Consider the following 25550-nt stretch of genomic DNA (forward strand, 5'->3'; position numbering starts at 1 on the left):
CTTTGACACAGAAATGCTTTTAAAATGTTCTACTAAACATTTCATTGTCGTTGAATTTTAAAAATCTTTACTATTTATATAAAGCATTCAACCGAATTTAAAATATATATAAAATTATAAATCATTTGTTGTGTCATATAGACTATTAACTGAATCATTATATATTGATAATTACGTGAATGAGATGAATGAAATAGAGACTATAAATCATTCGTATGTTACCATAACGGTTTAAAGTATACAGTATTTAAACTATTTAAAAATACCAAACATTGAAAGGAAAGTCAATCACAGTGACTTCTACCATAATTGTTGACTAGAAAAAAAGGTATGTACACAAGATTGTATGCATTTATTTTACCAGTTCATTTGCTCGGTCAAATGTTATAGATGTACAGGGATGGTTTCTACATATACATCATTTTGTTATCAGTAAATTAAAATCAAACTAATTTATTATTTTTATATACATATACACATTGATGGCTCTACAATCTGTCGAATCCTGTATCTTGGCAAGGTCATGTTTTTCTCTGACTATTAATGACGTCTTTACACTAAATCCATTAGATGTTGGATGTGTACTGATTGATATTTTAGTCTTATATGCATAATTTTTGTTACTAGTTGTTATTGGCTTTGGACTACCTGTCAGTAACTGCGAGTACTCTCAGATATGTACTTAGTGTCTTTTTGTTATGGGGATGTATAAGTACCCTGCCACGTCTACTCTGTGTTTTTGTTGTATGTATTTCTGCTTTTTATATATCTGATGAGTTAAGCCCTTTTCAACTGATTTTTATAGTTTGTTCTTATGTTGTATTGTTACACCACTGTCCCAGGTTAGGGGATGATTGGTGCCTTCAAACTAGTTTAAACCCCCCACATTCTTTATGCGCCTGTCTCAAGTCAGGAGCCTGTAATTGAGTGGTTGTTGTTCTTAATCATATTTATATGTCGTTTATTGTTTTGTATATAGCGTGTTCTTGTTTTGTGCTGTTGCACCACTGTCCCAAGTTAGGTGGAGGGTTTGGCGGCTTATAACTAGTTTAACCCCGCCACATTCTGTAGGTGCCTGTCCCTAGTCAAGAGCTTGTAATTCAGTGGTTGCCGTTTGTTGCTGTATATCTTATTTGTTTTTCATTCATTTCTTTGTACATAAATCAGGCCGTTAGTTTTCTCGTTTGAATTTTTTTACATTTGTCATTTCGACTATGCGGTATCGGTTTTACTCATTGTTGAAGGCTGTACGGTTACCTATAGTTGTTAATTTCTGTGTCATTTTAGTCTCTTGTGGCGAGTTGTCTCATTGGCAATCATACTACATCATCTTATTATACGACCGCAAACAAATTTTTGCGGTCGTATATTGGTATGACTTTGGCGTCGTCGTCGTCGTCCAAAGACACATTGGTTTTCGCACAATACCTTTAGTTTAAGTGAATGGATCTCTATGAAATTTTACCATAAGGTTCAATACCACAAAAGGAAGGTTGGGATTGATTTTGGGGATTATGGTACCAACAGTTAAGGAATTAGGGGCCAAAAATAAGCATTTTTCTAGTTTCCAGACAATAACTTGTGGAACGGTGTATGGATCTCTCTGAAATTATACCACAAGTTTCCATACCACAAAGGGATGATTAGGATTTGCTTTGGGGGGTTATGGCTCAAACCGTTTAGGAATGAGGGGAAAAAAAGGAGGAAAAACAAGGGTGTCCTGGTTAATGGACAAATACTTTAGTACAAAACATAATTTAAAGCAGTGTAAGGGAGGTAATCCAAATAAAACGTTTAGATTACCTCCCTTACACTGCTTTTAAATTATGTTTAAAGAAATGCATATTTATAAAGGAAGACCAGTAAAAATATCTGCAAATGTTGCATCTTTTTTTTTTGTAAATACATATGGAAGATTTGACACCATATTTTAAATTCTATTATGAAATAGATTAAGTTAGTACATGGTAAATTTAAATGGGTAATTATGGTTGCAAACTCAATTTTTCTCATTTCAGATTTCAGAAATTAAAAAGAAAAATCAAATATTATTTTTTTTGCAAAAAAAAAAGTGTGTGTAAAGGGGGGGGGGGGGGGTTAATACGCAACAGCATAGTGTATTGCACAAAAGAAAAAAAAAGGGGGGTAATTTTTAATTTTTTTTTGTGGCGGGAAAAGGGGGGGGGGGGGTCAATTCGCAACAGCAAACAATTCGCAACAGCAAAGTGTATTGCACAAAAGCAAAAAAATGAATATAAATTCAAATCATATAACCAATTCTAAGTTCTTTGACTACAGTTATTCTGTCAGAAACATTTTATGTGTCAAATATTTAATTACAATACAAATTCAGACCTGTATCAAGCGCGAATATTGCGTCCATTTTTACCAAAACTGTTCAGGGTTGGACCTCTGCGGTCGTACCCAGCTGCGCTCGGCAAAGCAATTTATTTTTATATGTAATTATACAAGGATAGATTTTCATTTACAAAGCGATGACTTCGAAGTGACAGGAACGGCTACATTCATTTCAATTATTGATTGATTGATTGTTTGCGTGACGTCTAGTGGCAAATATTTCATCACATTCAGGACGAGAACAATTAAATTGAACAATGATATTAAATAATTCAAGCATTATATATGTAGGACTCTAAAGTGCGATGGTACTCTAATGTGCGATGGTCACGCTAAAGTGCGACGGTCTACGCTAAAGTACGATGGTGTCTCACGCTAAAGTGCGATGGTTGTTTGTTTGCTGAAGTACGATGGTATATCACGCTTAAGTGCAATGGACCAATAGAGTAAGCTTCGAGGGATTAAAACGTTAATGTACATGGATTTTGAAAATAGCCTTTTTGCAAAAGCTGGTATGCTAAGGTATAACATACGTGATAGGCTTTATAATTTACCGGGAGGCTTGAGTGATCCTTTCTTAATTCAGAAGACCGACCACGTAATAATTGCTGAAAAGGTAATTTAGGTGTAACAAAATACTGTATTTCCTGTTAAGTAATTTTTACCAATTCGGGCGTATTAAATATTTGAATAATTGGTGTAGCTTGCCGTTCACACAGTTTATCAATAATCTGAACACCCCCCCCCCCCCCCCCTCCTTTTTGTACATTCGTCATTGTAAATAACAAATACAAAATGCGTTCATTGTCGGAATAAGTTACTTTATTTGTACAAGCTTTAATATAAATGCGAGAAAAATGCGATATTCACCGAGCTTTCTCCTTTTTCGTAGCGAGTACAAATACATGTTTTATTTTCCTACAATGTACAAACTATGTTTTAGCCGACAGTTTATAATTTACGCTTAAAAACATGTACCTAGGTATCCTGTATCCAATAGGAGCAGGATACAGGATACCTATGAGTATACTTTTTTGTATCTATATAGTAAAATGGTCGACTGCAGGACACAAGTCCTTCTTCCAGCAGCCGAAAAAAAACACATTTGCTTCAGCCGACAAAGCACTGTTGAGTCTGAAATTAAGTCATGGACATTTATCTTCTAGCACATTCATTTTTGGTTTGTATAAACGATTGCTAACGTCATAATCCAACTACGTTTCTTACGTCTATATACTTTCGCGGACCATCGCACTTTAGCGTATGGAGGCATCGCACTTTAGCGCAGACCATCGCACTTTAGCGTGACCATCGTACTTTAGCGTCCCCATCGCACTTTAGAGTCCTACATATATGTCATATTTGTACATTATGCAGTTGCTGAAAGCGTTAAAGATTACTCCTTTAGAATTAGAAAAAACAGTTAAATACTTGCAAAACTATATTGTAGTAATTCAAATATGAATCTAAAAAAAAAAAAGACAAAAACAAAACAATAGAACACTTCTGTATGGTAAAGTACTTGCAAAAATAAAAACATAAAAAAGAGTCCTAATGTTAGAATAAGGTTTCACCTTCATAATGATATCAACTTATTTGTTTTGCCTATCATGGTTGTCGAGCCTTTAGAGAAAAAAATCAAAACTCTCTGATTTTTGTTTTTGTAATCCGGATGAAACTCTCGCAAATTTGACAACCGAGGTCTTTTTTAATCAGACTTTTTATTCAAAGTTTATTGCAAACATAGATCGAAAAGGCATTAAAAGGATACATAAGGCCTTATCTTTTACATGGAAGAGTAGTTTAAAATTATACTTGTCTTGGTTTTTATCCTCCTTCTCGAGCACTGATGATCCAGTGAATTTAGATGACCGATATATATGATTTATAACAGGAAATGGACATCCGTCATGATTTTTTATATTATTTATCATACTTCCGACCGAAAAAGACAATCGATTCCGAGCCGCTTTCCATTCCTTTTAAAAATACAATTCCTTGGCTAAATAAACTGGAAAAAAAACTTGCTTTACATTTTTTGCACATAATGTATGTATGTATATGTTAAAAACTTTTAATTGTACACCATGTGCTGTATGTATTACTACAATGTACATATCCCAAAGGCAGTATGTTAAAGAGAGTTGATATTTATCAATAAAGGCAGTCTTGTCAATTTGATATGTTTCAATAAATTTATTCTCAAATTTTTAAGTAATGTAAAATTGAAGATTTTCAAATAAATGACATTTTCTTTGTCCCAACATTCAAATAGTTACATTTTAATTACCTCTGTTATTGAAAGGTTAAATTGAATTTTCTTTTAATAGCCATGTTATGTATTATACTTGTGTCTTGTCAGATAACATCTGTTCAGTTCCTCTTCACATGTTAGTACGGAAATATAATACATAGTGGGTTATAATTCGACATTTTTCTTTCCTATGAAATACAAGGTAAATCTAATTAAAATATTATATACTTTATAAAATTTTAAATACACATGTAGCTAATAACATACCAATTATGTGTACCGAATGCATATAGTGTCAATGGTAATAATCATAGTGATATATATATAAGTTGTTTTCGGTTTAATTTATGAAGCTATAATTAACATGTAATGTATTACTTTAAGCAGAGACAAATATATATGTCTCTGCTTGAAGTAGAGCTAGACTTTATCTATTCAGGTAGAAGGATATGTTTTATATTTGGGGTTTCTACTTGGAACAGAATGACATTATTTCCTGCGATACATTTCTTAATGCTAATTATAATCTTACGGAATTATGAACTCAATTTTGAATTATCATTTTGCATTAGATATGCATCAAGTTGAAAATATGCTTGATTTATGCGTATGTAGCTGAGACTCGTACAACACGAATAGAATGCCAATTAATAACTAAGTTTAATCGTGTTTGACTATATTGTGTTGGAATATCATATTATTTAATTTAAAAAAAAGTGAAAGGACTGTGTTCATTTTTGAGGTCTAAAAATAGGTGAAAGGACTGTGTTCATTTTTGAGGTCTAAAAAAAAGTGAAAGGACTGTGTTCATTTTTGAGGTAAATCACGATTGTCTTCTTTATAAATATGTCGAATGTTCGAAGCTGATATTGCTAAAATGCTTGAAAGTTAATGATTATATACAATAAGATTGTTCAACTTTCTAACATTTACAGTATGTACGATTTTGCATTAAAAATATTTTACTTGCACGACAACGTGTATTTGTTCGGTGTGATTTTCAGCACCGTTTTTTAAATACTTGTAGTTTCATTTGAAAGACATTGATTATTTTAATGTGTTGTTAGCATACGTGCGTTTCATGTTATAAAAAGTGTGTGACGATTAGACAATGCTCCAGGGACTGCAGTTTTTGCGGTTTTTTTAACATTATTTAGGACTGCATTGTTCAAAATATTAAACTTGTTTACCCTTATACTATTGTTTGAGTCGTACAGAAACATATCATGAATCCTTACCTGAGGATACATGTAATAATATAATATTGTTTAAGGATGTTCACTCTTCTTGTTTTTGTTTTTTTGCCAGATATTCGGAATCCTCTGGTTTTATCCATGTAGTGCCATTAAAAATTTTGCCCGCTAACCCCTTCTTTTCTTTTCATAATTTTGTTACATCTAGTTTAAAAAGCCTGAAAATCTTATAAAATTCTTGTTATTTGTTCATTGTTTTTGAAAGAAAGAAGGTGCCAATGTTAAATGTATGAAAAATCTAGAGAGAATCATTTCCCGCCAAATTTTCAATGGTTTACATCTCGAAAACAAGCACGCGGACCCTTCATTTTTTTCTGCCTTTTTAGTTTCTTCATTTATAAAAGTCTTTTAAAAAGCTTGTTATTTTGAATCAGAGTAGCGAACATACTTAAGGCTATCAGAGTAAAGATTTCTGCTTTACTAGTACTAGTATTTAGCGTTCTTATGAAGTAATGACAATGCATCATCAGTATTTGGTTATTACAATCTAGCCAATTTTATTTGAAAAAAAACAACATATGCGTAACCCCTTAGTAAAAGTAATCTTCCAAAAGAGTAATTTCGAGTAAGAATGGGATAATCATGTAACAGATGCAATAAAATTTATGATATATTCTAAAACGGCACTGTCGAGATATACATTTACTAGTATGAATTCTAGTTCATTATGTTCCGCACAGGCAAACGAACACTTAGTCTACACAATAAGAGTAGCTACAAGGGCTTTGTACATCCAGAGAGCCTGGCATAATCCCGCAGATTGCACGTACTTAGGTTTACGTCCCAATCACAGCTGTTAATAGAGACATTAATATAGTCGCCTTTTCTAACACACTGTACTTTGTTCTATGGTATTATGTCCTTCATTTAAACTTTGATCAAAATGTGTATCTATTAAAATTTGCGAGATATTCACGTCTACATGTAGTAACGTGTTGTACACAATCATATTCTTAACTATAGAAAGTGAAATGAAAGAGGTTTAAACATATTTTCCTCGGATTTCATTTTGGTTCAAAGATTTCCATATTAAATTAAAATGTTATAGTGTTAAATTTATTACCTTGCATAAACTGTTGACGTTTGACATAATTTCTTATGATTTATTCCAAAAATGAGATACTTTATTAGAAAGTGTCTTATAAATTATTTCCTTGTTGTATTGCTATTTGCTGGATTATTTACCATCTTATACATATAATTATCTGTCATTTAATCGTCTTAAATGCAACAGGTGCGTGTAGATGATTTAAGAATTAAGTTCCCATGATCTTTTGCTATATTATTTAGAATAATCAAATATATGTTAATCGTTATAATTAACATAATCAGTTTCTGAATATGTTTGCAGAACAGACCTAGTATATTTAATGATAATAGTTCCTCATCCTGAATATGCATGAAATACTTGCAACTGGACATTAAATAAGCAACACCAATAAATCAATTTAAACATTTTGGAGACAATGTATTTTGTCACAGATCTCATATGTTAAATATCTGATATTGTTCTAACCTTGGATATTACAGATGTTTACGCATGACTGGTAATGCATGTCTAGCAGGAAATACCTTACAGTACTTGACACACTTTGGTGTTTTTTGAGTTCATAATATATATTCTAAATTTTTTGCTATCTTGTTTGTCTTTTTAAATAAATGATTGGATTTAGAATTTTTACCGAAGGTTTTATGCTTCTTTTGTGGTTTCTAAATTGTTGATGAATCTAAATATAGTGTGTTCATTGGTTGGAATGTCTTTCGGAGATATGTGTGATCTACGTTGATATAGAAGAGAGAGACAAAACCTTACTAAATGTCATATTTTTCGTCATATTTAAAGATTTAAGCAATTATTTGCGGAAAAAATGAATGGAACTCTACATTTACCGAAAGGAGATTTTATTTCGATAGATAAGCTCTAACATCATTCTTAACTTTCTTGAAATCGGCCGTTCTAGTATACCTAAAAAAAAAAAATGCAAAAAGCATACCAGAAAGGAAAGGTGCATTGTCGTTTCTCTCTACAGCGATAGCAGGTATCAATTACATAAATTTCAGGGTAGTGATTTTTTTGGATATATTAGAAACATGCTTTTGAAAATTTTAAGAGGCTTTCACTTAATGTTAAACAGGAATGCTAACAATATAAATGTTGTATTCCAAAAACTCACAAACACGTATATCTAACATGTAGTATATCACACATACGTGTTATCCTTTCATCAATGACAGTTATATATTTCCGGTCATAACGTATTTATCTATCATAATGTTATAGTCGTAGTAAACATTTATACGCATTGTGTAGATATAGGTAGCTTACAATAATATGTACACAAGCTCCAAAGGTTTGCATATCACACTAACTTATGGAAATATTTCAAAAGATAACAATCGGCATTTAGAACACCGGTGATAATGACATGTTTTGGTATTCTTTTTATTGTTTTAATTACTCTTAATTACTATTACAGAGTTTGCTACTGGAATGATATGAAACAGGAAGGAAGTTATTTTGAGACAGGGATTGTTTTATCCTATGTTTTATAAATACTAAATACGCAAAAAGGAACAAAGATCGTGGAGGATTTTGCTATTTTGGATTGATATTAATATATTGTGGACAATAATTCTAATCAACAAAAAGGAGAAAGTTTTGAGGTATAAAATTCCTGTTGTGCAAACCTTCAAAAAACTTATCGCAAAATGGCGGGAAACTATACAAATAGTGATATGACATTAGACGATTTTAATGATAAGGAAACAGCAAAAAGAACATCTGCAATCGTTTATTTATCAGTTGTTATGGCCTTGGGTATTCCAGGAAATTTATTAGTGATTATAGTGTACTTTGGATCACTCCGGCGAAGAGATGGCACTCACTGGATGTACATCCGGGCTTTAGCCATTACCGATTTACTGGTGTGCACGGTCGCAATACCATTTGAATTGTTCCAACAAACGCACCAGTTGACATTTTATTCTGCAGCAGGGTGTAGTGTCTTCAGATCAATAAGCGTACATTTATCCTTGACATCATCTCTTCTTTTAATTGCCATGTCAGGTAATCGTCTAAGACGGGTATGCCAACCACTTAAAAAACAACTAACTACGAATCAAGGTTATGTGACAATTGCAATCGTAGTCGGAATTGCCTTGTTATTTTGTTGGCCGGAAGGAGCGCTGAGTGGAATAAGCTTAGAAAAGTTAGATAACAATTTGACAGGATATGATTGCAGCTTTTCAGACAGATTTAGCGGGAAAGATTACACTACGATATACAGTACTCTCCTGTTAACAGTCTACATTTCGTGTATGCTTGCACTTGTTATTATGTATTCAATAGTTGGACGGCAAGTGCTTAAACGAACCAAATTCCAAAACTCTCATCGAGCAAGTTGTTCAATACCACCAACCTCTGGTGCTACAGAGGTAACCTCATATGAACACCATAGCACCGACACAATTGATGATAAAAGTGAATATGTAGACGATAAAAGAATCACCATTCAGATAATTAAACATCCAGGAATAACTGAAAATATCGATCATAAGAAACATAAAGGAAAGTGCAAGACAAAAAAGAAAACATCGAAAAAGGTTACACGGATTGCATTTGCCATTAGTTTCTGTTTTATACTGAGTTACTTGCCATATGTAGCAGTAAAACTAAATGCATCTGTTGTAAAAGGTCGGTTTACACAAACACCGCTTACGAAAGCCATATTTCCTATCCTAGCCAGAACGTTTATCATCAATAATATCATAAATCCTGTCATATACGGCTTTCTCGATCCTACGTTTTTACAGCATTGCAAAATGACAATTAGATATATCCTATGCACCAAATGTCAAAACTAAAGGTATTTTATTTGAAATATGATGTGAACATAAATCATACAAACATTTTGATATAATTGTTTAGAATGTACTTAGTTCACTGTTGTTAGATCAACCCAATATATTGATTGCTGACTATGATTAACCAGCTATTAAATATAAAGGATGAATGACTAACGCGCAACAGCAAATATTACATGTACATTCAGAACTATAACATTTTAAATTTCATATGACTATAACATTTCAATTTCATATGATTATAATATCTTTCATTTTTCCTTAAAGTTAATTTGTTAACGTTATATCTCACTGGGTCGATACCACTGCTGGAGGACTTTTAATCAATAACCCGTGCTTCGGTACTTATATGATTTACAACATACCCCTTTGAGAATAAAAATAATATTAAGAAAGTAAGTTTCCTGTACCATCAGGCAATTTGACCTTAGATAAATGTGACTATTCTTTTTAGTGCCCGTTCACTTAGCTTCTAACGTTTCTACATATTTATACTTTCCTTACTTTTCTATTGTTTAGGTTTTAGAGTTTTTGAAAACTTTAGAAAAGCGTTTCTGACGCACTAAATGTATGAAGTGTTATTTTTCATATAACAGTTTACAAGAAGACAAGTCGCTCTTCCCGTATAAATTATTCCTTGTGAGCCAACTAGTCGTTTCAATATCAAACGATTTCAGAAGTTGAATTAATGCGATAAGAAAACAGAAATTAAAGTTTTATCCAACTTAAATAGGCTCAGTAGCAGTGAGTGCATCAATTGTTAAAAGTTTACACATATATTATTGGCAAAGATCTGCGTTGACAAACCGTACATGCTAGCTGTACAACAACATGGTGCATGTGATTTAATGTAACTGCCACTTTTAGTATGATTTCAGCTGAAGTTGACTATTAGTAATAATATTTAGTCAAGCTACAAAGCCATAGTTATTTCTAATTTCACACGAAATTATATAATCTAACCAATCCGTTAGATCTATCTTTTGGCGGGGTTCGTGATGATCAGTCTTTAGTTTTTCTATGTTGTGTTCTATGTACTGTTGTTTGGCTTTAGGTCGTTTTTCGTATTTTGCCATGACATTTGTTTATTTTCGACTTATGAGTTTGAATATCCCTTTGGTCATTAGCCTTCTTTTACTGAGTATGTTTATTCTTCTTCTAAGGCATTACAAGAAGTGAACTCAGTGTTGACTTGGTTTACTATGTCACTACAATGCGTCCTAGGCCGGATACCAAGGTATCAATTTAGTATCAGATACCTGTTAATCTATGAATTCATACCAACATAAAATGTCATTGTTACCTCAGTGATGCATAGTTCTTTAATACAGTGCACTTGGAAGTTTTGAATTTCTGTTTAATTCATAACGCAAACAGCTATACTTCACCCATATAATAATAAAATTAAATTCTTTGTATACAATATAAACGAACAGATAGTCTGTCTGGTATGACAGATTGGCTTATAAACCTATAGCAACTTATCATTACTAGTATTTGATTATCAGATAAATGCAAATTGTTTATATACAGTTATTGTTATTGTGATATCTGTAACAATCTTCCTAACGTCAATCCGCTGAATCGGAATCCTGCAGTTATGTTTATTTATCTCTGCTCCGATTCTGTTCATTAAGTAAACATATTTCTATATTTTCGCCCACCAACGTACGAAAGAAAACGCACCTTTTCACTAAACGCTGGTTTATATCGTCGTATCAGATACATTTTGTACTACCTCTGTTTTTTGCAATAATTTTTTTCTTTTCCGTGTGTATAAAATGATAATTCATAAAGAGAAAGATAAAACATATTTTCCAATAAGGACTCATGACGGGCAAAATCAGTACACTGATTAGATACATTCAAGTAAAAATTATTATTAATTGAGATACTCAAAAATCTGGAAAACAACATGAGTTAACATACATATAAAATATACCATAATTTTGAGTATTCTATAATTGACCATATACATGTATCAGAAACAGCATCATATGATATGCGAGGGAAAAAAAAGAAATGCTACAATATGGTATGGGAGTGATTGTCTCATAAAACATATTCCCGTGATTAGGCATGGGGTGTTCCTCAGTGGACACTTCACCAAATTATAATAAAGTCAGAATATTACCAATTTTTAATCCAATGCAGATGGAATATTTTCATTTTGAGACAGATATATTTTGAGATCCCATGTAAAAGAGGGACGAAAGATACCAGAGGGACAGTCAAACTCATAAATCGAAAACAAACTGACAACGCCATGGCCAAAAATAAAAAGACAAACAGACAAATGATAGTACAGATGACACAACATAGAAAACTAAAGACTAAGTTGTTGACTGGGATACTAGATTTTGTTATAATTTTACTATGAAATATATCCTTACTGAAGTGGGTGTCAGTTGAAATATCCAATTACATCATATCCACTTTTTAACACATCCTTCCCTAGAAAATTCAATAGTTATCTGAAATTAAAAAAGGAAGACATAATGATTTTTACATCACCAGAGAATTGACATGGTATATAAAATGGCAATTTGTCAACATTGTCCATGTGACCTAAACCGAGATTTCATATTGGTCATGGAGACATTATAAAGCCGAGTACAAGACTTGAGTTAAAACAGTTAAATACTGAAAATAAGGATAACAAAGGAGGTGATGCTATATATAAGGCATCATACAGACAGAACATAGCTCAATAATACTGTGTGCTTGAGATAGGAAAAAGTACAGTATAATTCTCATGCGACGAGTTGGTAAGTAGGGATAAATTCGTCACATGTGAAAGATGGGCGGCGAGATTATATTCATTTCAGTTCATCTTTTTATAGTGTTAATCGTTTTTGTTTAATTTCAGAAATCATAATTTAAATATAAAAATTCTACGATTTTTTTTTTAAATTTTCATATTTTAATAATCCGCGCAAACGTAGTAACTTTCCAGGACTGGGGTTGTGTCCCTTGAAAGAAGGCTGTGTTGAAAAAAGTCTCTGTAAGTTTTTGTAAATTATCGAATAAATACACAGTGATAAAGTTCAAGATTCGACATAGTAGCATAATTTGTACTTAGCTCGCGAGGAATGTTTTTCATTATAGTACTAATAGTAAATTTCGAACAGTTTTTGATGACTTTAATGTTGACATTATAAATTGTATACTGTGAATAGAGCTCAAAATTACAACAGTCCGACAATGAGTGATATGGGTGATAACGATTCTCTAACGGATCATAATGATATTGACTTGTTTAATGATCCGAGTCAAAATATACAAAATGATGTTACAGACAGCCAGTTTAATGATGAAGATATGTTCAATTTAATTAAAACGGAATTTGGTCAACTGGATAGAAAAACATTTAAACATGATTTATTGCAACACACAGATTTAAATGATCTTAAACCAATACGAACTTCACTGTTTGATCTGGTAAGAAAACGAGATAATACATTAACAGACACAAAACTTGTTGAGCGAACAAACAGGGATAATGGTCAGTCAGCTGGAGACAAGATGGCAGAAGATATATTCGTTATTTTTCAATATCTTGAAGGGGCTAATAATATGTCCGAATTACGACAGTGTATATCTAGGAGTAGAAGACTTACGACTGTTCCAGATGAAAATGATGGACTCCTTACCGATATCTTTAATAAACTATCAAACAAAGCCAGATACACAAGTCAAGGAACTGGCAACTCGGTCGTGATTTCTATGTTAATGGAGGTGAAACAGATGATAAACGACGGACTTAAACCAATTACGGCGAAGGTTGATAAACTTTCTTGTAACTTTGAAAACGATATCAAACTATTGAAAAATTCTCTTCGTAATAAGGACAACGAAATTATCAATTTACAGACACAGATTTCTGAATACAAACAGCGAATAACACAGTTACAAGCAGATGTTAAGTTGAAGACCCAAGAGTTAAAAGAGCGCGATGATGAACTTGATCGTGGTAAAGTACAGAAGAAAATCACGGACAAAATTGCAAGTAGATTGGATGCTCTCGATAACAGACTAAAAAGTCAAACAGTTCAGAAGAAAACGTTGTACAGCGATGTAGTAGCAGAAGATCTGACGGTGGAGCCTAGAAATATTCCGGTTATTGATACGCATACTTTTAGAGACTCAATAAACACCGATAAAATGGATTTCCCGACAAATGTGCACAGTTCGTCTAGGCATAATTACATTGACTTTATGACCTTAAATAATAATACCAATACACATTCAGCTAATACTGATGACCAACAAGCGCGTCCAATTGAGCCGTTGGTTAGTGAAAACGATATGTCGGTTTTCCGAGGAGTTGTGCGTAGACGTACAAAACGGATAGTATTGTACAATGTACTTGCCGATAGGCCATATGAACTAGTAAATAACGCAGTTAAGTTGTATGCTGAACAAAAAGGTGTCCATGTAACGTTCACTAAGCTGTTAAAGCGACGCGAAAACAGAGGAAGTCCAACATTTATTATGCGTGTTAATATGAATGAAGATGACTACAAAGACAAAATAGAGAATACTGAAAACTTTTGGCCGAATGGCGTTTACTGTAGAGATTACATACCTTATAACAATCACCAATCAGAATCATAATGGGTAGAGTGACAGTATTTCAACTTCTTATATTTAATTTATTGATTTTAATGATACGTTTTTGTACATGGAACATGAGAGGTGCAATGTATGGCACCTCATATTTTCAATCAATATTAGAAAAGTCTGATATTTGTCTTTTAACAGAACATTGGTTAAATAAAACCAATATTTCTTTTTTAGAAAATTTTGATAGCAGATTTGATACTGTATATAGTATCGGTATGAATTGTAGTAGTTATACAAAAGGTTCTGGTGGAACGGCAATACTTGTTAGAAAATCACCCGGTTATAAGACATATAATTTGAATTTAAAAAATGATAGAATCTGTGGTATAAAATTGTGCTCAAATGAGTATCAAGATATTTGTGTTTTATGTGTACTTTTACCATCCACAAACTACACCCAAGAAGTGTATTTAAAATATTTAGATGATTTATGTAAATATTATGATATGTATTGTGAAGACAATGTTATACTAATAGGTGGAGATTTTAACATAGATATTACTAATCCAAACACCAGTGGTAAAGCGGTAAATTATATTGATTTTTTGAAAGATAGAAATTTATGCCCCGCTCCATTAAAACAAGGTTGCCTTGGCCCTTTGTACACCTTTAGGTCGAAAGATGATAGTATAAGAACTTTATTAGATTATGTATGTATACCTGAATTTATTTCTAATGACATTCCTTTTTTAAAAGTGAGTTCAGACTGCCCTTATAGTGTTTCAGACCATTTTCCTGTTTTTGTGCATATAAACCTAGACTTACTAAGCACATCATCAGAAAAGTATAAATTTTGTAGACATATGTTGAAATGGTCACATGCGGATGCTTTTGAAAAAAGAATGTACGAAACTGAACTGTGCAAACTTCTGAGTTTTGAAATAAAGTCCGAAAACCTAAGTAACAATGATGTTGAATTTTATACGACTGTTTTAGTGAATGCATGTCATATGGCATCCAAATTATGTATACCAACTGGTCAATTTCGACCATATTTAAAACCATACTGGAAAAATAAAAACTTGAAAGAATATCATTTTAAACAGAGAGAGGCGCGTCGAAAGTGGATTTACAATGATCGACCAAGAGTCAAAAGTGATCCGAGTTATCATAACTATAAACTTCATAAACGCGAATTCCGCAAACATAAACGTCAAGCCGAAAAACAATGGCAAGAGGAAAGATATGAGGAAATCAAGTCTGCTGCCGAATTAGATATTGAGCAATTTTATAAACGTGTAAGGCGAATGAGAAAACCGAGTTCCTCCATAAATAAATTAGTCTATAATGGAAACGTTGCAACAGACGATGTAAATGTATGCGAAATGTGGAGTGACTACTTTCATGATTTATATTCCGATAACGGTGACTCTGATAACCTTTTTGATACAAGTTTCTTTATGAAAATAAAGGATATTATTCAAACATATATTGATAGTAATGATGATTGTGTGATACCATATCTTGAACGAAAGATCACGATCGATGAAGTTAGTGAACAATTACGTAGCCTAAAATGTGGTAAAGCACCAGGTCCGGATTATTTATGCAATGAACATTTACTTTATGGTGGAAAGGCTATCTTAACATATGTATGCAAACTCTATGATATTATTCTTAAAACCGAATATTTACCCTTATGTTTTCGTCATGGAATTATTATAACTCTATATAAAGGCAATAACAAAGATAAATCATTACCGAACAATTACCGTGCAGTGACATTAACTTCGGTTTTGAGTAAACTATTGGAAAAGATTATTTTGTGTCGTGTTCAAGCTCTTTTAGAACAAATGGGAACAGTTATGCCTCATCCCCTACAATTTGGATTTGTCAAAGAACATGGTTCCATTCCTGCGATTTATACTTTAAAGGAATCGATAAACTTTTATAATGAACACAATTCACCAGTTTTTGCGATATTTTTAGATAATGAAAAGGCTTTTGACCGAATATGGCAGGATGGTCTATTATACAAACTTATGAATATTGGAATAAAAGGGAAAATGTGGAGAATTATATATTTGTGGTACAAAACTGCAACGGCTCATGTTCAGTACAAAACAATTACTAGCAAGGGGTTTAAGATCGAACAAGGAGTCGGTCAAGGCCGTGTAATGTCTGCTTGGCTTTTTTCACTTTTTATTAACGATTTGATTTACCAGCTTATAGAATCTAAGAGTGGATTGATCATTGAACATTTACATATTCCATGCGTCCTTTTAGCAGATGACACTACCTTGTTGAGTAGCTCAAAAAACGGGTTACAAATACTTTTAAATATTGTTCATGAATATGCACAAAGATGGAGACTTAAATATAATGCTTTGAAAAGTAAATTTTTACTGTTCAGTCCCAAAAAGTATATGCAAAAACCTGATTACGTGTTTTCATTCGGTGATGCTACAATTTTGATGAATGCTACAGTTATTTATGCTGGAACTCTGCTAGACTGTTCGAGAAGAACTTTCGGAAGGACAGATATGGCTTGTAAGAAATTAAAGCGAAATTTGCATTCGCTGTATAATATTGGTGTGAATCCAAATGGCATGTCTCCGGTCGCAAATACCGTTATATGGAAAAGAGTTATCCTTCCTTGTGCACTTTATGCCTGTGAACTTTGGGGACATTTAAATTCAACGGAGATTGGAATGTTAGAACAAGCTCAGAGATATTTCACACGATTTATCCTATGTTTTGATAAAAGGTCACCAAATGACTCTTGTATAAGTAATTTAGGTCTTTGGACAATAGAAGGTCTAATTGACAAATTTAAGATTTTATTTCTGGGTAGATTATGTAGAGCGTCTGTTACTACTACTCATAAGCAACTGTTTAATTTACGACTTGGTCAAATACTCAGTGAAGACTTGGCGAAATCAGCAATAACTTATGATCTTATACAAACTTTAGCGAAATATGATATGTTATCATTCCTTGAAAGTTATATAGAGGAGGCATATATTCCAGATAAACGACTCTGGTCCAAAATAGTTAGTCAGTCAATAACAATTTTTGAAGAAAATAGATGGATACTGTCTGTTCAACGTCGACCGGAACTCAACCGTTATTTTAAAATACATTCTTGTCTTACAGATCATAGACTTGTCAGACTTTCAGCTACGGACCCTTTTTTCAAAAGAGGTCTTTTACTACTTATTCGTTTAGGTTCCGTTGCCATTAAGAGTGGACAATGTACTATGTGTAACCATTATACTGATGATATTGTAAAACACTTGATTCTAAACTGTGAACATGTTGTTGATATTCGAAATGAAATGTTCTATGCAATAGTCAACTTATTGTCGGTACAAGATTCTGTAAAACTATTTCAGCAGGACGAAGACGAAATGCTTGTGACATTACTTGGTGGAGTAAATGATTATGTAAAACAACTGAACTCTGATGTGTGGAAACAACTGATGCTGTGCTTAGCGGGTCATATGTTGAAATTGTACAATCACTTCAAAAGTGTTTTATTTTACCATAATTTTAATTTTGGTCACTAAATAGGCAAAGTTGTATGTGCATTTGTTCTCTCTTTTTTGTATTTATTATGTGTTGGACATTATAAACATCATGTAGTGTAATGAATTTATTGTCATATTGTGTTCATAATATGTTGTATATAGCTTGTTAATTTCCATTTGTATGTATTAACTATATGTCAATCTTCATATATTGGAGGAAATAAAGACAATCAATCAATCAATCAATCAATCAACATACGGATTACAATTTGATCGTTTCATTTTTTGGGGAACCCTTTAATACTCGAGTTTACCAGATTGTGGCTTGTAGGATGATTATACAACCTAATGTAATGATACTTAAGAGTTTTAATATCATAAGATAAATTTAAGTAAACCATTATAAAATAGCCCATAGAGCTAATAAACGAAAAATAAAAAAATAAAAAAAATAAATTTATTTTTAAAGATGAGCAATACTATATAATTATGATATCCCAAATTATTGTAGTTGAAGTATTAAAGAATAAAAAAAAAAATAAACAAAATAATATAAAAAAAATAGATAAATAAATGAATAAAAATGATACACAAAAAACTGTCGGGATTTGTTCCTACTAGGTAGAACTGTCAGAATCAGTTCTATGGCAACACTGTTTTAGTGATAAAACTATCAGAATCTGTTCAAGATATAACTGTCCAAAACTGTTCTAGGTTCGAAATGTCTTTAAATAATTAAAAATAGCAGCCATATAATTTATTATAAAAGACGCGCATTTTGTCTACACCAGGCTCATTAGTGACGCTCGAATCACGATAGTTGAAAGATCAAATCAAATACGACGTTGAAGTCCATTGAAATAAAAAAAAAATGCGAAATGTAGTAGACCAAGTAATGTAGAACTGCTTATGTTAGAAACTGTCCTCAAGGTGTCAATAGAACTGTTCTAGGAATTGTTCTAGAACAGTTCTCATGACAGTCCATGCCAGATTTTAAAATAGGTTAGAACTGATCCCAACTGTATGTCTCTTGTTTGTTTGTGTTTCGGGTAACTAGTAGGTTCACAGACCAACAAAAGCTGTATTTGTGATCTGTTCCTGCACACTTTTTTTGCATAAATTAGATATGCTGAGCCCGTAAATCAATGTTTAATGCTGGCAGCCATCCGTTAAATATTTCTCAGTTGATACTCCATAGATCCTTTTATTTGTATGAGAGCGAATTTGAATAATAATCGATCATTAAATTCTCTTTTATTTTTTTTTGTATAATTTTTTAAGATAACTCGATATATTTTACGAAATATAAAGACCTCAATATAGAAATGAGGAGATGTTGTACGAATACGAATATGTTGTATGATTGTCATAAAGACAACTACATGTATACATGACTAGAGACCAAAAGAAGGGGATGTTAACAACTATGGGTCGCCGTATGTATCGTTTTTTAACAATGGACAAAGCCAATACCGTATAGTAAGTTATACATATCCCCGGCATAACGAAATGTAAAACAGTTCAACAAACAAACAGCCTGATTATTGCTGGAAAAAATAAACGAAAATTAATGTACTTGCATTTTGCCAGTATAAGTAAAGCGAGATATGAAAAATTCTGATTCTGATATGGAAATTCCAATGTTTTCATTGAAATAGATGCACTAACTATTGTCATAACGACAGTACTATTGAAGACAAAAAAGTAAAAAAAAATCATACAAACAGAAACCAATAACAAAAAACAACCACACACATATTCTTTCGATAACATCTTTTTACCTTTAAATAGTATAGAAACTTTAAGTAGGGTCAAGCATGAAGTATATTATCAATCTATATGATAAATATAACCTGCAATTATTTAATTTGTTATTGGTGAATGAAAGGTATTACTGGATAAATATATATTATGCGAGTTTAATCAAGCCAAAAATGTCTCGCCAAGCATTTCTTTGCTGTAATCATAAACATTATCGAACACCATCGAAATTGCTTGCACTTAAATTCGATATTCTAGTAGTTGTGTGTATTTTGTTTTAATTTTCGCACGCAACTGAGTAAGTAGTGTCATTAACGATTGAAAATAATATGACGAACGGCTTCGTCAAGTATAATTGGCTTTTGTTTCGTTACCCTTAGATTCCCATGAATTCGTGGCATCCTAAACCACTCTGTGGGCTCATGCTACATTCGCATACAATGCGCGAATTTGATTGGCTTTAAAATTGGTATTTGCTGCTTCTCCTGCCCCAGACGCGATATTTTAGAGTATGTGAAATGAAAAGCGGCTCTGCGGCAGAATAATTGGTCCGAGTAAGATAACATGGCTCCCTCAGACTGTTACTTTTCCTGATAGTCTGTTGGTCTTGATTCAAACAGATCTGATCCCATTAGTACAACAGTCTTCCTTAATATTAATTTAATATTTGCGTTAAGCAGCCATCAATCAAATCCTCGTGTGATATCCTACCCAACCTTGCTTTGATTTGAAAATGAAGCGGTTTGTTACTTTTCTATTTAGTGAAATTAAAGTACTTGTTGTGTAGTTTGTAACATGACTTTCTTGTAGTGCCTTGTTAACGTTCTATAGAATTTTTATTTAGATTTAGTCCAATATTTTAAAATTTCATTTAGGTATATGAATATAAATGTGTATTGGTGTTTATTACTTCTTGAGGTTAATGTCAATGTTTTTTATAATTAATGTCAATGTTTATTATAATTAATATAAACGAATTATTATAAGGTGTCGAATTCAAAAACACGATTCGATATGTTGTTTCTGGTTTTATTATGTTTTTGTGGATTGTGTAATTTCCTTAGTTCAATGCAACCTGACAATTATAATTAGATGAGTATTTTTTTCGTTAGCCGTGTTAAGCATCGAAATCGTCTAGAGTAGTAATGCTACTTCATCCTCAATATTTCTACACATAATTACAGTCCTTGCATTCCGTACATTTTCCATATATATTGGGCGATTTGATTTGGTTAATTGTGTCAGCTTGTTTTGTGAACATCTCTATTTCTGACAATTTATGTCACATATGCTACAGTAAATGTTTGTTTTTCTTTACATCTTTGATAACCAAAGGCTAATCTCATACTGATATCGTCCAGTTAATAGGGTTTCCGAATAAAGATCCTCTTGTTTTTGATTTTTTGTCAGATATTCGGAATCCTCTGGTTTTATACACGTAGAACCATGAATAATTTTGGCCGCTAACCCCGACTTTTTTTCATAATTTTATTAAATATAGCTTAAAAAGCCATACTTGAAAATCATATAAAATCCTTGTTATTTTTTCATAGTTTTTGAAAGAAAATGGTGCCAATGTTAAATGTATGAAAAATCTAGAGAGAATCATTTCCCGTCAATTTTTCAATGGCTTATATCTCGAAAACAAGGATACGGACCCTTAGTTTTTTCTGCTTTTTAAATTCCGTCATTTAAATAGTACTATCAATTTATAACTGTCTTTTAAAAAGCTTGTTACTTTGAAACAGAGTAGCGAACATCCTTAACTTACCTTCATTTAGTTCTATTTTTAAACATAATATCTTAAATATCTTTTGGTTACACAACAGGTTGATAAAAAAATTAGAAGAAATATAAATTTTGATTTGTCATTGAAGAGATTATATATGTTTTTAACCTGCAGAATTAGTTCTTCAACTACTTCGAGTATTCCATTGAAATCATCTTCATTTTGTTGTGTTTGTATTGTACGTGTACCTTTGTGTTTATTCCTTTTGGCATTTTGATACATCAAATATATTTAGACAATCCTACATGAATATACTGTTTCAATCTTGACTTTTAAGCCTCTACATTAGTTCTCTGTTCCACTCATCTTTGACGACAATGCAAAGGGAATCCGCTGTTTCTTATTTATAATAAGAATATTATCGAAACATGATTCCCATACCATCGTATTTTTACCTTTATATGGACACTAATTTAATAAGTTATCCAAGTACATGTAGATTTGATAATTTCACGAACAAAAGTGTAAGTATGATAAAAAAAAGCAAGAAAAAGTATATATTTTGGAAAATTGACAAAATATATTTGCGTTACATTTGACAAATGTTCCTGTTTCCTGTTTTCGAATTTTCATGATAAACCTCATAGTTTATTTACTCAAAATAATAATTTTTGGTCATGAAATTTTGTCAGTTTTCGTACAAAATCAAGTTTGTCGTATTTAATAAATTGTTACAATTGATAAATGTTCCGGTTTCCTATCTTCGGAGATTGTACATGTGTATGATAAAATCTTAGTTTTTGCCTCGGACTTCCAATTTCTGGTCATGATATTTTTTCAGTTTTCTAATACAGCCATGTTTATGATGTTTGAAAAAGAGTTATATTGGAGCAAAAGGTGATGCTTCTTCAATAACATATATATTATTAAAATTTATCAGTTTTCGTTGTCGTTTATAAAAACAAAAGCAATGTTTTTAACAAAACCTCGTGTATTTTCACCGCTAATTATTTGGTTGACTTTTAGTATATAAAATATGATGACATTCAGGACACACAAACACTCGGGTAGAGTCTGTTGCAATTTTGTTGATGTTTAAGCCTTTCTGCATACAATGACTAGACTTAAAATTTCAGAAGATCACAATCGCATTTAGAACACCGGTGATTTTGTTATTGTTTAAATTACTTTTAATTGATATTGTAGAGTTGGCTACTGAAACAACATGAAGTTGGAAGGAAGTTCTTTTGAGATAGGATTGTTGTTTTTACTGTGATTTATTTATACTTAATGTGTACACAGAACCTCCAGAATTTTTCTATTTTGAGTTGATATTGATATCTACTCAACACGAATTCTAATTTAACAACAAGGAGAAACAAAGATATAACATTCTTGTTCCTTCAAATATCTGATTGCAAAAATGGCGGGAAATTATACAAATGATGAAATGTCGCTAGACGACTTTAATAATAAGGAAACAACGAAAAGAACATCGGCAATCGTTTATTTATCAGTTGTTATGGCCCTGGGTATTCCTGGAAATTTATTAGTGATCATAGTATACTTTGGGTCACTCGGGCGACGAGACGGGACACATTGGATGTACATCCGGGCTTTAGCTGTTACCGACTTAATGGTGTGTATGGTTGCAATACCGTTTGAATTGTTCCAACAAACGCATCAGTTGACATTTTATTCTGCAGCAGGATGTAAGATCTTCAGATCAATAAGCGTACATTTATCCTTGACATCGTCTCTTCTTTTAATTGCCATGTCAGGAAATCGTCTTAGACGGGTATGTCAACCACTAAAAAGACAACTAACTATGAATCAAGGTTATGTGACAATTGCAATCGTAGTTGGAATTGCCTTGTTATTTTGTTGGCCGGAAGGAGCGTTGAGTGGGATAAGCTTGGAAAAATTAGATAACAATTTGACAGGATATGATTGCAGCTTTTCAGACCGATTTAGCGGGGAAAATTACACAATGATATACAGTACTGTTCTGTTAACAGTCTATATTTCCTGTATGCTTGCACTTGTTATTATGTATTCAATAGTTGGACGAAAAGTGATCGAACGAACCAAATTTCAAAAATCTCTTCGAAGAAAATATTCAATATCACCGTCATCTGCTGCCACAGAGGCAACCGCAAGTAACAACCATACCACCGACACAATGGACTATAAAAGTGAATGTGAGGACGAGAAAAGCATCGCTATTGAGATAATTAAACATCCAGGAACAACGGAAAATAATGACAATAAGAAACATAAAGGAAAGCGGAAGACAGTTTCAGAAAAGAAACCATCGAAAAAGGTTACACGGATTGCATTCGTCATTAGTTTCTGCTTTATACTGAGTTACTTGCCATACGTAGCAGTTAAACTGAATGCATCTGTCATAAAAGGTCGCTTTATAAGAACACCGCTTACGAAAGCCATATTTCCTATCCTAGCCAGAACGTATATAATTAATAATACGGATTTCTCGATCCGACGTTTTTACAAAATTGCAAAATGACAATAAAACAAATCCTATGCATGAAATCTCAAAACTGAAAGTATTTTATTTTTAAATATGATATGTATATAAATAAAACAAAAACTTTGATATTACATGAAGTATTTAGATCACTGTATTTGTTGTTAGAACAAACTAACGCATTGATTGCTGAGAATGTTCAACTGTCATATGAAGATAGATTGATTAACTATGGATGCCCAACACATCCAGCAGCATTTTTCACATGCATCTTTCGGACGATAACATTTAAGTTTCATACGAAAATAACCTTCATTTTCTTAATAACTACTCTGAGTAAATTTTGTTATTATACTTTATGCAAATTTCTTATATCATTGATTCATCTCATTGGACACGCGGCATTTGTTAATTTTCACTAACCTTTCATAAGCCCCGCCCACCCATAACAACAAGTGATAATATTAGCAACGGGTGTAAATACCTAAAATATACACCCGCCTGAGCCCGAGGTTTCCCAGTTCGGAACAATTGACACCCGCTACGGCCGAGGTTACCGATTCTTATTTCTACATCATTTCCGTCGTTTTGTTGTTGTTATTGAAATAACTTAGACAACAAAAAATGACAGTGGAACGTATATTAGAATCTATATAAGAAAACATAACATAAAAGTAACCAAGGATGTAACGTTACATACGAAACAATAAAGTATAACGCTACGTTACACGTAATTAAAGTCATTACAGTTATTAGTAAATGATCTTAATTTATAACTTTATATTTTTACAATTGTCCTTCTAATAACATAATGCACACTTGAATTATAAGGCATTCTGTATAATAAAATTTTAGAAATGTATGTTGTAAATGATCATGTACCGAAGTGCTGATTATTTGGCTGATGATACCTCGGGGAATAACACCCTCGGTGAAAAAATTATCACCCGCGACTTCGTCTTGGGTGATAATTTTTTCTCTCGTGTGTTTATCTACCCTAACACCTTCATCCAAGGGCAGTATGTTTATATTAACGTAATAACTCTCAGGGTCGATACCACTGCTGGTGGGCTGTTATTCCCCGAGGTATCATCAGCCCAACAACTGTCATATTCCTGACTTGGTACAGGCATTTTCGTATGTAGAAAATTGTGGATTAAACCTGGTTTTATAGCTAGCTAAACCTCTCACTTGTGTGACAGTCGCATAGAATTCCATTATATTGACAACATTGTGTGAGCAAAACAAACAGACATAACAGGTAAAATTGTCAAAAATTGGGGTACAGCAGTAAACATTGTGTTATAATCGTAATCACTATAATAACAAATAACTATTTCAACAAAGAAAAAAAATGGCATATAGACACTCTATAGACAAAGTACATAAGCAAAACATTAAGACAAGAATACAAAAAATAAATATAGCACAATAACACAATGGCGGGATGTATAAATACCGAGCCACGCCAAAAGTGTATTACCGAAAAAAGACTAAACATTAAAGGTTTTAAATATACAAAGACAAATAAAAAGAACACTATAACACGTAATTAAGATGATAAACAACGTCAGTACCTAGAATCTATACTTCAAGACCATCATGTATTCTTTGTGAAGTTGATACGGAATATTTATCAACAAGGTCTTGGTATCTTCCGATAAACTTTTTTTTAGAAAACGGACATCAACAAGGTCTTGGTCTCTTCCGATGAATTTTTTTAGAAAAAGGACGAGACATTCTTTGA

General features: G+C 32.4%; 1 protein-coding gene across 1 annotated transcript; it reads left to right on the forward strand.

Moving 5' to 3' along the window:
* Window positions 1-150: 150 nt before the first annotated feature.
* On the forward strand, window positions 151-23842 carry LOC127706648 (neuromedin-U receptor 1-like). The gene is made up of 3 exons (XM_052211304.1): window positions 151-328; window positions 8343-8989; window positions 23154-23842. Exons 2-3 carry the CDS (start codon window positions 8575-8577, stop codon window positions 23840-23842), a joined length of 1104 nt encoding a protein of 367 aa, XP_052067264.1. The 5' UTR covers window positions 151-328; window positions 8343-8574.
* The last annotated feature ends 1708 nt before the right edge of the window (window positions 23843-25550 follow it).

The sequence above is a fragment of the Mytilus californianus genome, unplaced genomic scaffold, assembly GCF_021869535.1.
Source record: "Mytilus californianus isolate M0D057914Y unplaced genomic scaffold, xbMytCali1.0.p SCAF_6, whole genome shotgun sequence".
In the NCBI taxonomy this organism is placed as follows: Eukaryota; Metazoa; Mollusca; class Bivalvia; order Mytilida; family Mytilidae; genus Mytilus; species Mytilus californianus.

Excerpts from the sequence above, each read along its gene's own strand:
- LOC127706648 (XM_052211304.1), top strand. The coding sequence starts at position 8,575 with ATGGCGGGAAACTATACAAATAGTGATATGACATTAGACGATTTTAAT. Across the intron at positions 8,990-23,153 it reads ACAACTAACTACGAATCAAG|GTTATGTGACAATTGCAATC; the intron begins GTTATGTGACAA and ends CTATGAATCAAG.